Source organism: Panthera pardus, unplaced genomic scaffold (assembly GCF_024362965.1).
Source record: "Panthera pardus isolate Hobbes unplaced genomic scaffold, ASM2436296v1 HiC_scaffold_21, whole genome shotgun sequence".
Taxonomy (NCBI): Eukaryota; Metazoa; Chordata; class Mammalia; order Carnivora; family Felidae; genus Panthera; species Panthera pardus.
This window is the reverse complement of record NW_026526777.1, coordinates 45,875,261-45,889,266: the sequence shown is the minus strand read 5'-3', so window position 1 is coordinate 45,889,266 and position 14,006 is coordinate 45,875,261. Positions and strand designations below refer to the sequence as shown.

General features: G+C 36.4%; 1 protein-coding gene across 6 annotated transcripts in view; it reads right to left on the bottom strand.

The window, feature by feature from the left end:
• The window catches only part of SWT1 (SWT1 RNA endoribonuclease homolog), a 106,020-nt gene that overhangs the window by 14,866 nt on the left and 77,148 nt on the right, over nucleotides 1–14,006 (bottom strand). For 5 of the 6 annotated variants that reach the window (XR_002074504.2, XM_019426910.2, XM_019426881.2 and 2 more), the window contains 2 exons: nucleotides 6,746–6,812; nucleotides 3,268–3,332 (listed from right to left, as the gene is read on the bottom strand). Coding sequence is in view for 4 of the 6 variants with exons in the window: in XM_019426910.2 (XP_019282455.1) it covers nucleotides 3,268–3,332; nucleotides 6,746–6,812 (132 nt within the window). In the remaining 2 variants the exon portion in view is untranslated. The remainder of the gene's footprint in view (nucleotides 1–3,267; nucleotides 3,333–6,745; nucleotides 6,813–14,006) is intronic. The other variant, XR_002074505.2, reaches the window with a different exon arrangement.

Genomic DNA, 14,006 nt, shown 5'->3' with positions numbered 1-14,006 from the left:
AAGTAAGTTGCCTTTTAGTTTTATTCATTGTTTCCTTTGCTGTCAGAAGCTTTTTATTTTGATGTAGTCCCAATAGTTTATTTTTGCTTTTGTTTTCCTTGCCTCAGGAGACCTATCTAGAAAAAAGCTGGTAAGGCCAATGTCAGAGAAATTGCTGCCTGAGCTCTCTTCTAGAATTTTAATGGTTTCCTGTCTCACATTTAGGTTTTTAATCCATTTTGAATTTATTTTTGTGTATGGTGTAAGAAAGTGGCCCAGTTTCATTTTCTGCATGTCGCTGTCCAGTTTTCCCAACACCACTTGTTGACGAGACTTTTTCCCCATTGGATGTTCTTTCCTGCTCTGTCGAAGGCTAACTGACCACAGAGTTGTAGGGTCATTTCTGGGTTTTCTGTTCTGTTCCATTGATCTGTATGTCTATTTCTGTACCAGCACCATACCGTCTTGATCACTATAGCTTTGTAATATACCTTGAAGTCAGGAACTGTGATACCTCCAGCTCTGCTTTTATTTTTCCAAGATTGCTTTGGCTATTCAGGGTCTTTTGTGGTTCCATACAAATTTTAGAACTGTTTGTTCTAGTTCTAGGGAAAATGCCATTGGTATTTTGATAGGGATTGCATTAAATGTATAAATTGCTTTGGGTAACATAGACATTTAACAAATTTGTTCTTCCAAACCAGGAGCATGGAATGTCTTTCCATTTGTTTGTGTCATCTTCAATTCCTTTCAACACTGTTTTATAGTTTTCAGAGTAAAGGCCTTTCACCTCTTTGGTTACGTTTATTCAGAGGTATCTCATAGTTTACGATGCAACGGTAAATGGGATGGTTTTCTTAGTTTCTCTTTCTTCTTATCATTAGTGTATAGAAATGCAACAGATTTCTGTATACTGATTTTGTATCCTGTGACTTTACTGAATTCATTTACCAGTTCTAGAAGTTTGTTGGTGGAATCTTTAGAGTTTTCTATATAAAGTATCATGCCGTCTGCAAATAACTAAAGTTTGACTTCTTCCTTACTTACTGGGATGCTTTTTATTTCTTTCTGTTGCCTGATTGCTTTGGCTAGGACTTCCAGTACTATGTTTCATAAAAGTAAGAAAAGTAGACATCCCTGTTTTGTTCCTGACAAGGAATGATCATATGGTTCTTATCCTTTCTCTTACTGGTGTGATGTATCATGTTGATTGATTTGTGAATATTGAACCACCCTCCGAACCTAAGAATAAATCCTACTTGATTGTGGTGAATGATTTTTCTTAAAGTATTGAATTTTGCAGACATTATATTTTTGACACAAATGTCATGTACACAAACCTTTCTGTGGCCTATTTGTGAAGTTCTATCATAAGAGTATAACTGATTGACACTCTAAAGATTAAAGTTAGAAAAAAAATTGTTTTCACCCACCTCCAGCTACAACGGACATGCCCAATAATTTTTCTTGGAAAAATTACTTTGATGTTAACACTGTCATTGCACCTGCTCATGAAGTTTTGTAACAACACAGGTACATGTGCAAGTTAAAACTAGCAAATAAACTGGTTTAGTGATAGAAATGGCATATTACACAGCAGTGAAAGTACAGTCAGTTTTGCTACAGCACTTGTTTTGAACACACGAATTTGTTCCAACACCACTGCTATATTAAAGAATTTGAGCATGATGCAAATTTCACATTTTCTTATATCCAACAGTGATGAACAGAGAAAACTGTACTCAGCCAAACCAAGCTACTTAGGAATACACAAAACACACACCTGCACACACTTTAAACATGTACCAGTGCCTCATTCACATTTGGTGTGGCAACTTTACATTCAACTTCAGACAACCCTCCCTCCACCACACTGCATGAACCCACAAGCTGCAACCCTTCCAAGGACCACTTCACTTCCCCATGCAAACCTCAGCTTTTTTTCAAGGAAAAGTGTCAGATTTTTTTTTTTTATCACATTCATATATTTCTTAACCACGTAACAGGTGTAAAACTGATACGACTTTGATTAGGTTCCTTTTTTTTTTTCAAATAGCTTTCTTATTAAGTTTTTGAGTGATGTGCCTCAGCCCATTTTTCCCAAGAGCCCTTTTCTTGCTTGACTTTGCACGGCACAAAGGTGATCATTTGGAATGAATATGTTATGCCATAATAGAACTATTAGCAAGCCAACTACTGCTCCATGCCTCAACATGGATAATTTTCAAAAGTCAAAAAATAATAGCAGGGGACGGGAGGTGGGGAGTATGAGACAGAGGGCAACACTAATGGCATTAAGTGAGTTTTTGCTCCTCATGAATTTGTTTGCCGGGGCTCAGGATTGGAGGGCTTCACATATACACCTTGAATATTAAAGAATCAGATTTTCTACTCCTTCCCCTTTATTACACATGAATGCAATAAACAAAATTATTTTTTAAAAGAACATATATGATACTATTACGTACATAAACAGATGAAATTGATCAACATATATTTACTGATACATATACCCATAAAGATGAGAATTATAAACACAAATCTCTGAGGAGAGGATGAAAGGGAGGATATACACAGAGATGGGTAAAGGTCTGTTTTGTCAACTGAAGGGTAGGCGTGAGTAGTTTTTATACTAGTTATTCTTTGAAACATGGTGTGGGGAAAATAAGGGGTTGTGAGGTCAAAGGGGTCAAAGCTATTTTCATAATAAGACAAAGACATGATTTGCCTTTTGCATTCTCATTCTTGCAAGAATGTGCAACAGTTTTCCAGTGGTACATGACATTATCATCAAAGCAAACTCCATTCAAAAGCAACTACGAGAACCCATCTGTCTTCAATTAAACCAGATGTTAAGAGACTTGCAAAGTGTAGAACCTCACTCTTTTTGTTTGGGAAAAATTATTTTCATAATTATATGCTCCTATCTTAACATGTAATTAATTAGTTATTATTTTGAAATGAATGTTTAAAAAATTTTCAATTCTAATTTATAATACAGCAAATAGAGATGACCTACAAAAACGAGACAAAATTTTGTAAAATATAAAGGAGTCCTCAGGCCAAAAAATTTGAGAGCCACATTAAACCTTATACCTGCTTTTATATATGCGCGCGCACACACGCACAGAACTCTTTTGTATGTATGAACTATTTCACATTAATAAAGGTAAAATAAAATCAGAGTGTAGTAAAGACATAAAGAGAATCCTCTGCCAACACATCAAGTGGAGCCATGTACGGTAAAAGCTGATGACAACCGTGTATCTAAATACAGATGGGACTTACCGATACTCAGTCTGTGAGACACAATCATAAAGTTCCTGGGCAGTGAATTGGACATTTTTATTTACCTGAAAAGAACCAAGATGTAGTTACTTAAAATGCACATGAAGTCAAATGAGCAGAAAGAGCACAATTAGAGTGACCCATATTCTGAGAGAGAATGTCAAGTTTCCAGCGTTCGCATAAAAACAGCAGGAACAATCAGAAGTTTGGTGATCACAATGCTAGGCTAACACCGAACTATGTGTAAAAATACTAGTCCTGTAGTTACAACTTAATCTGTTCAAAGAACCAGAAGTGATCTATGGTTCTGGGGTTAGTGGAATTGAGTATTAGAATTAAGTATCATTTTGTAGATCAAGTGGAAAGAAAAAAATGTGTTCTCCATCAAACACTAAATTCTACTACTACTGGCTCTTATCGATAGATTCAGGCTTCAGGGTGCCTGGGTGGCTCAATTGGTTAAGCACCGGACTTCAGCTCAGGTCATGATTTTGCAGTTCACAGATTCAAGCCCAGCATCAGGCTCTGTGCTGACAGCTCAGAGCCTGGAGCCTGCTTCAGATTCTGTTTCTCCCTCCCTCCCTCCCTCCCTCTCTCTTTCTCTCTCTCCCCTTCCCCCACTCTCACTCTGTCTCTCTCTCTATATATCAAGAGTAAATAAACATCTTAAAAAAAAATAGATTCAGCCTTCAACTAGCCTAGCATTTTAGAAGGTTTTTTTTTTTAATTTTTTTTTTTTAACGTTTATTTATTTTTGAGACAGAGAGAGACAGAGCATGAACGGGGGAGGGGCAGAGAGAGAGGGAGACACAGAATCGGAAGCAGGCTCCAGGCTCTGAGCCATCAGCCCAGAGCCCGACGCGGGGCTCGAACTCACGGACCGTGAGATCGTGACCTGAGCTGAAGTCGGACGCTCAACTGACCGAGCCACCCAGGCGCCCCTAGAAGATTTCTAATGCACACATTCAATATTTCGTTTCTAAAAAACAAAGCACAAGTTTTTAAAGAAGTTACAATAATTCTATTTAAAGGACTGAAGCAGATCTGGGGTCACATAAGTAGACTATTTTAAAGATTTTATTTACTTTTTTTAAGGTTTTTTTTTTTATTTTTGAGAGAGACAGACAGCATAAGCGGGAGAAGTGCAGGGCGGCGGGGGGACAGAGGATCTGAAGCGGGCTCCATACTGTTTCCATGCTATCGGCAGAGAGCCCCATGCAGGGCTCAAACTCATGAGCCAGGAGATCACAACCTGAGCCGAAGTCAGATGTTAACTGACTGAGCCACCCAGGCACCACTATTTATTTACTTTTCAAGTAATGTCTACACCTAACGTGGGGCTCAAACCTACAACCCCAAGATCAAGAGTCTCATGCTCTACTGACTGAGCCAGCCAGTTGCCCCAGGTAGACATTTTTATTTTAATTTTTTTAACGTTTATTTATTTTTGAGACAGAGAGAGAGTGAGACACAGAAGCCCAAGAAGGCTCCAGGCTCCGAGCTGTCAGCACAGAGCCCGACACAGGTCTCGAACTAGTGAACCATGAGATAATGACCTGAGCCGAAGTCGGCCGCTTAACCAACTGAGCCACCTGGGTGCCACCCGCCCCCTGCAAGGTAGACTATTTTAAAAGTAGAAGCAACCATATCTTGTTTATATCCTGAACATTAGAAATAACTCAAGCTGAAAGAAAAAATTATTCAACTCTAACAACACCTGAATATTATAGTTGACCCTTACTGAAGAGCCTTCACTTTCATTTAAATACTAAGTTTATAAACTGTTGGGAAAGGTCTATTTAGGAAAAAGTTTGATTTACAGACATTTTCTAAAGAAATGTCTTTTTCACACTATCAAGCTAATATGCTTAAACTAATAATAATAATTAATAATTAAACTAATAATATATTTAAACTAATATGTTTAAGTTCACAAATATCACAATTCAGATATAATTTACAATACTATAAATACAAGTCATTGATCATACAAAGATTAGTCATGACACACTTGGAGCACACAGTCAGTGACTGAATTCTATATTTTTTGAGGCTTACTATTGATTTAGGCTATATTCTACTCATGTGCAGGGAGTCTGGAAATTTCCAGAATCTGGAAATTAATAGAAATTCTTTCTTTTTTTAATGTTTACTTATTTTTGAGAGAGAGAAAGAGACAGAGAGAGACAAGAGCACAAGCAGGAGAGGGGTAGAGAGAAAGGGAGACACAGAATCTGAAGAAGGCTTCAGGCTCTGAGCTGTCAGCACAGAGCCTGACGCGGGGCTTGAACCCACGAACCGTGAGATCAGGACTTGAGCTGAAGTTGGATGTTTAATAGACTGAGCCACCCTGGTGTCCGAGAGATTCTTTTTCTCAGATAACTCAAATAGCACAGTGCCTAAATTTTCAAAAATTGTGTATCAGTGATGGAAAACACAACTCTTTCTATAAAATAGGTAACACCATTGAACACTTACTCTGTGTCTGGTACTGTTTGGGGCACTTCATATATGTTAAATTATTTAGTCTTTACAAGAATATCTATAATTTATCTACTGATGTTATTCCCACTTTACAGATGAAGAAACTAAGGCAAAGAGAACTAAATAACTCTTTTTGAGCACACAGTTAACAAGGGGTAGAACCAACATTTGAACACAGGTAGTTTGATCCCAGCATGTGTTCTTTGTATGTTACATCCAAAAAGTTAAATAAAGAGCAAACCAGAAATAAAAGGGAATATATTTTAAAAAGTTTAACTCTATAAGAGATGTGAGACTTGAATGTCACATTCCTTCACTTAGAACATTAAAAAAAAAAAATTACACACACACACACACACACACACACACACACACACACACACACGAAAAGAAAGAACGCTCAGGAACATGGGCAAACAAACTGAAGATCTACAGAATACTTTCCCTGGATCAGCACTGATGGGGAAAGCCTTCAAGTTATGTGACAAACTACATCAGAGTCACACCTCTAAGCTCCACCACCAGGGCCTATGCTGCTGCTACAGAGGAAACGAAATTATAGCTTTCCTTTTCCCTGATCACCGGCTCTCAAACAGAGGTGATGCTTTCTCGCGAGGGGCCGCTGGTGTATGCCAGCTGAGTGAGGTGTACTCACAATGACTCAGATATTGGGATTTAGCAGCTGAGGAGCAGAGATGCTAAATACCCACAGTGTTCCACACAATGATGAAATGACCTGTCCAAAATGTCAACAGCACCCCTAATGACAGACAATTCTGTGTTGGACAAAGTGTAGGATTATAGAACTCTATGTTTTTACTTCAAGAGTGAAAGAAAAAGTTTAATAGGTCTTTGACAAACTCCTGTGGTATTTAAGAATGTAAAGCAAATGTCAGTTAAATAGAATTCTGTCGCATTTTAGAATTCTACCATGTTTATAGTAAAACTTGCTTATGGTGGAAATACGATAAACAAGTCAAAATATTTCTCATACCTCATACTTGACTAGGAAGTTATAGAGGGTCTCAACATCTTGAAAATTACTGTTAGGGGCCAAAATCCTAAAAAATAAAATAAAAACAAAGGAATGGGAATGAATGATTAAAAAAATAACACCTTGAACTTTTCCTCAAAATATATCCATACTGTGAGATAATTTATTGTAGGATAAGCTTATTAAAATGTTCACAAACTTTTTGGTTTTTATTTATCCACTAAAAATGATAAAACCATCAGTTTAATTCAACACATCACTTTATTAAAATTTTTTTGCTTATTTATATTGATACTTGCATCACCATTTAATCAACAGCCATAAGCATTCTTACATGAAATTTACCTTTTGAGTTACATTAATACATATTTCTCAAAAGGTAGATAGAAATGGAAGGTGCATTTAAACTCCACACCTTCTAAGCAGCAGGTAACGCTTGAAGAGTTCCCACAGAAATGTTCAACCAATCCAAGTGGACAATTGATTAAACTATCAGGCACATAAAAGAAATCCTAATAAAATATTTCTGACTAAAGTCAAATAATACTATTTGAACTATCAGCCTAGTATTCTATGAAAAAGCATGAGTAATCAGAGTATGTCCATTGCTGAAAATAATACTGATTCATAAAGTAACAATGGAAAGGAACATAAATAACATAAAAATATAAGTATGTAAATAACAGAAACATAAAAACAACAGATGAGAACAAGGGAAAATAAAAATAAAGAAGGAAATGAAAGAACATGTTTCTCCATCTAGCATTAAAGTATCCACTCTTATTTTTTTATACTAAGGATTTTTGAACCCTTTCAGGTTGAAGCCTTTTTTTTTCTTCTGGAAAAAAAAAGAAAAGAAGGAAAACAGTCCTTTCATTATGGTATAGTGATGATGGGCCTTGCCTGCCTGCCTACATTTTCTAGCTGTGTGACCTCGGGGGAGTTGTGACTTCTTTGCCTTCATGTGTTAAATGAGGATGGTAATAGTCCTCACTTCATAGTATTCTTATCAGAATTAAATGAGTTCCTTAAGAAAAAAAGCCTTTATAACAGTGTCTGATAGACAGCCAGCACTATATATATTATCAATTATAATAGTAACATAACTATTACCATCTAATAGTTTCAGGCCACAGAGTAACTGCACAATGATCTAACCAATGAGAAATCAAGCCACCTCAATTAATTCTTAAAATCCAAGTGCCTTTTACTTACAATGTCTGAGGTCCTCACATCCTTGCCAACGCTTGATACCTTCGGACTTCAGAGTTAACTGATCTCAATAACATTAATCAGACCTTTACACGATTTGGCTTTTATTAGACTTGTGGGAAAGCTTTCATAAATCATTTTTCAGGGTACAAATTTTTAAAGGGGCTAGCTATACTCTGGAGGAGAAACATACAGAATACAAAAATCTGCACAAGAATAATAGTTTCATGGAAAAAAAAAACTTTTTTCTCCCAACAAGTAATTTTAAAATACAAATAATCTCTGGTTGAGTGTCCTACTCTTGATTTCAGCTCAGGTCATGATCTCACGGTTTGTGAGTTCAAGCCCCATGTCTGCTATTAGCACAGAGACTGCTTGGGATTCTCTCTCTCTCTCTCTCTCTCTCTCTCTCTCTGCCCCTCCCCCACTTGCACTTGCTCTCTCTTTCTCTCTCTCAAAATAAATAAACAAAATTTAAAATACAAATAATCTCCTAACCAAAAAAAAAAGGTGGGGAGAGAGAAGGATAGTACGTGAGGGAGAGTCCATAATTTCCTTTAAACAACGAAAACAAAGCAATCTAAATAAACTAATCTTTCAGAAAGGCAACGGAAGAAAATAACATGTCCTACTTTTGTAACCAAATGTAAACAAACTATCAGCAATGTGGAATAATTTACATCTATTCATTTTATAGTTCTGGATTATTTCCAATAAAGATGGTAAGAAAATTAGATGAAACAAGATGTTTTATATTAAAAGCCTTAAAAATTCCAAGCCAATATCACAGAAGAAAGTACTTTACCAGAGAATAAAATGAACATTTCTTTGTCCTGAAATACTTCACAGAAAACCTGGTTTTAGGTAAATTAGTCATTTATCTATAGCAACAAGTCCTACCCAAAGTAAGAAATAAAGAAAATAATTACATCATCCTAGTTTTCTAATTAGCAACAAATTGAAACAATTTTAAACTCTCAACTTGGTTTTGTTTTCTTTTCAACAGTTTTACTGAGGTACAGTTTACATACCATAAATTCATTCATTTAACAACTCAATGATTTTTAGTAAGTTTACAGAGCTGTACAACGATCACCACGATCCAATTTCAGAATTTCCTTTACCCCAAACAGTTTCCTACTGCCCACGTGCAGTCACTTTCTGTTCTCACCTCCAATCCCAGCTCCAGGCAGACACTAATCTACCTTCTGTCCTTATAGTGTGGACTTTTTGGACTACATTGTTTTCTCAGTTTGTAAGTTCTGTCCCTCTTATCATTACAAAGCACAGCTGTGACTATAAATGATATCACACTATAATTCAGAGTCCAGTGGATGAGTCAAAATCTAGTGAATAACGGCTAAACCCCACAATGTATTTGGTAAGTATAAAAAAGCAAGATGCATACCAAAGATGCCCAAAAGCAGAACAAGAGACCCTTTATTCTCTCATTCAGCAAATATTTGGGATCCACTACGAGCCAAGCTCTGCTCCAGGCTCTTGGATACATCAGCGAACAAAAAGACAAAGACACATGGTAGACCAATGCATCAGAACTCTAAAGGGCTTGTGAAAGAAAAAAAATCCTGACCAAGCACAGGAAGATAATGAAGGAAGAAAAATATCTCATTGTTATGCATTTGACAATCTCTTTCCACTTGTTAATTGCTACTTGTAAACAAACAAGTTTCTAGTGATGAAACACAGGAATTTTAAGTTTCTAAGGAAGAAGTCATTTGCTCCAAATATAAAGATTTGATTATCTCTAAATATCACAAAATTATATTCTAATGAAGAAAGGTATATTGGTATGTCAGCATCATTCACAGATATATTACTTTTATCAGACTAAAACTACACATACTATTATTTTAAACTAGGATATACATTACAAGATTCATTATAAAATGTACTATTCTTTTTCCCTTTAAAGTTTACTATTCTTAAAGAATGTTTTAAGGTAAGCTGAGCCCTAAATGGACAATCTTTATTAAAATACATTCAATTTAGGGTTGAAGTTAGACTTCATTGTGTCCTATGAACTCTGAGTTTATGAGAATGGAATTTGGCCTGATACTAAAAGAACTGCCAACTTTCACTAACTAGAAGTACAGTTTGTTGAAAATAAAAAAAAAAACTAAATGGAGAAAAACGGTTTATGGACTTCTATGCCTTAGTTAATTCCCCACACAGAAATTCTTCAGAGGTCAGCTTTCTCTATAGCTTTCTCATTTTTTTTTTTCTTATATCAATGTGAAAACAAAAGACTCTTATAATGAAAGTCCTAAAATTATCCTCCAGTGGCAACTTTTTAAAATAACAGAATGAAGAAATTAGCCCTTAAAGGAAATGCTTTTTCAGAAAATGGCCATTTTTAATTTATAAAAATATCCACACTTGTCTTTTCAAGAGAAATTCACAATCATCAATAAGTACTTATCCAATGCATACTATTTTCTCAAATGGATATTTTACTAAAATAATACTATCTATGAATAGAAGAGAAAATTAAAAAACATGGTTGCCTATCTTCAAGCTGTTTACAACCTGGAAATTTCACTTTGGAATTCTGGAATCAGAACTGGGGAACAACATCTGAAACAGGATGCAGTTCTCAGCTCATAGATTATTTATAACCCATATCTGATCTGAATGCACTTGAGTTTCTTTTAGAACAGCATCAATAACAACATATAGTGTCTTCCTGAACACTTAGAGACTGACGCTGTTTTACATATTACATACATCATCTCTAATTCTTTTACCACCACAAATTCAGTTACATGACCTTGATCAAATTATCTGCTTTTCTGCACCCCCACTCCTCACCTGTGAATGAGGAGAAAGTAGGAAATATTACCAGTTTTCAGATATAGAAATCAAGGGTGAGAGTGGTAAAAACTTGCCCAAGATTATACAGAGTGGTGGTAAGCATCTCTCTATTGGTTTGACTCTGGAGCCCATACTTTTTCCACTAATAAAATGGGTAACCACCACTATCTTCTTGCCCTTAAATGATTTTATAAAATCAAATGAAATAAAGTTTTTTTTTAATTTTTTTTAATGTTTATTTATTTTTGATAGAGAGACAGACAGAGCATGAGCAGGGGAGGGGCAGAGAGAGAGAAAGACACAGAATCCGAAGCAGGCTCCAGGCTCCAAACTGTCAGCACAGAGCCTGACGCAGGGCTCGAACTCACGGACCGCGAGATCATGACCTGAGCCGAAGTTGGATGCTCAACCGACTGAGCCACCCGGGTGCCCCTAAAGTTCTTTTAAAATAGCTAAAGAGGGGTGCCTTGGTGGCTCAGTAGGTTAAGTGTCTGACTCTTGATCTCAGCTCTGGTCTTGATCTCAGGGTTGAGTTCAAGCCCTGCTCTGGGCTCTGTGCTGGGTGTGAAGCCTACTTAAAAAATAATAGTAATAAAATCAAAATAAAACACCTAAAGAATTTTAAATGTAAGCAAAGAAACGCTTTAATTTGCCTTTTACCAAATGCTTCTGGTAAACTGTTTTATTTATGTTCAAACATTTGATCTTTGCAGTTGTTTTGGTTTTCTCAAAGCCACAAAGGAAGTTAGTACCAGAACCAACACTCAACTAAAGTCCTGACACTTAACCACAGAAGCACTTTGAATTTTCTTTTTATCTATAAGCAATTAGCATTAGGTAAGCAACATGTTAATCTCAATTACACAAGTTTCATTTCCATCTTGTCCAATATCAATACATCTCTTTAAAAAAAAAAAAAAAAAAAAAAGAGGGGCGCGCCTGGGTGGCTCAGTCGGTTAAATGTCCGACTTTGGCTCAGGTCATGATCTCACTTTTCTTGAGTTCGGGCCCCATGTCAGGCTCTGTGCTGACAGCTTGGAGCCTGGAGTCTGCCTCCAATTCTGTGTCTCCCTCTCTCTCTGCCTCTCCCCCGCGGGTGCTCTGTCTCTATCTCTCAAAAATGAATAAATGTTAAAAAAAAAATTTAATTAGTTAATTTAAAAAAAGACTATCCACTCAAATTTTTTAAAAAGACAGAAGTTAAGGGGCGCCTGGGTGGCTCAGTTAGTTGAGCATCCAACTTTGGGTTAGGTCACCATCTCACTTTTTCTGAATTTGGGCCCTGCGTCAGGCTCTGTGCTAACAGCTTTGGTTCTGTGTCTCCCTCTCTCTCTGTCCCTCCCCCGCTTGTGCTCTCTCTAAAAAATAAACACTAAAAAAAAAAAAAAAAAAAAAAAAAAAAAAAAGACAGAAGTTAATAGAATAACCTGACTGAAATTAAAAATCAAACAATGCACTAAAATGGACTAATTTTTAAGTTAGAATTTTGAAAACTGAAACAAAACTCTTCTAATTACGTTAAAAAATAAAGCAACAGACTCAGGAGCGGGAAAAGAAGTCTAGAATATTCAAGTTTTATATCTAATTCTAGACATTCAAAAGAAGAGAGAGCATGTTCTTAGATATTTATAAATCATAACTTACATACCACAGAACTGAATAAATTATGTTCCCTGCTGGCAAGACAAAGTTTTACATTAATATTTTAAATAGTTTTGAGAGTGAAAAAATTAATAAGTTTATTTAAAAATAATTATATGGCTTATTTCATTTAGCACAATGTCCTCAAGGTTCATCCATGTTGTAGCAAAATCAGAACATCCTTCCTTTTTAAGACTGAATACTATTCCATTGTATGTATTACACCATAATGCCTATCCATTCATCTGTTGATGGACACTTGGGTTGCTTCCATGTTTTCTCTACTGTGAATAATGCTGCTATGAACATGGGTGTGCATATACGTCTCTGAGACCCTGTTTTCAATACTTTTGTATATATAATTAGAGTAGAGGCTGTCAGAGGCTGGGGGAGGGGGAAATGAGGCTTTTAGAGGCTGGGGGAGGGGGAATACAGTTTTAGTTACAGAGGTGGATGAAAGTTATAGAGATGAAAAGTTAGAGAGATGGATGGTGATGATGGCTGTGCATTATGAATATATTTAACACCACATTAACATATTTTTAAGTATATTTAAAAATATACTTATGGTGTGTTTTACCAAAATAAGCAAATCAGATTTAAAAACAGTAATTACAGAGTGAAAATGTTTGTGGCATTATTTGTAACACTTATTTTACATTCTCTATGGTAAGAACTGACTCAAGGCTTAACTATTATTATGAGCCAGTATTACTTCATTATTGGGGATAATGTAATTTATTCAGCATCTAACCAGTGCCAGGAACTGAACAAATGCTGTCTCTAATCTCTGCAATTTAAGAAAGGAACGATCATAAACTCCATTTTCTAGATTAGGAAACAAATACGAAGAGGTTAACCTTATCTTGGTGACAGTAAATTGATGGAACTAGGATTCAACTGCTGATCATTCTCTCAAAGCTCTGCTCTTCTCATTTTTTTTTAATGTTTATTTTTGAGAGAGAGAGAGAGAGCATGAGCAGAGGAGTGGCAGAGAGAGAGGGAGACACAGAAACTGAAGCAGGTTCCAGGCTCTGAACTGTCAGCACAGAACCTGACAGGGGGCTAGAACTCACGGATGTGAGATCATGACCTGAGCCAAAGTTGCAGGCTTAACTGACTGAGCCACGCAGACACCCCTCTTCTCATTTCAATATAGTGACATATGTGGACAATACTACCAAACTGGATTTTGCTGATGATTTAAGTTGTATTACTCATAAACTGGGTGAAAACTGACCTCACTGACAATGAGGAAACACTCAACCAGGAAAAAAAAGTCTTAGGTCTTAGAGCACACTCTCCACCCCCCACTTTTTGGGTTACTTATTACACACTAAATTAAAATTATATGTTCTCCATAGTTAATTTGGTGAAATCAGCTATGCAAGTATGAGATATCTATCAGTGCTAAATTTCGAAAGAATACCACATATAATTAGGGGCGCCTGGGTGGCTCAGGCGGTTAAGTGTCCGACTTCGACTCAAGTCATAATCTCGTGGTTTGTGAGTTCGAGCCCCGCGTCGGGCTCTGTGTTGTCAACTCAGAGCCTGGAGCCTGCTTCGGATTCTGTCT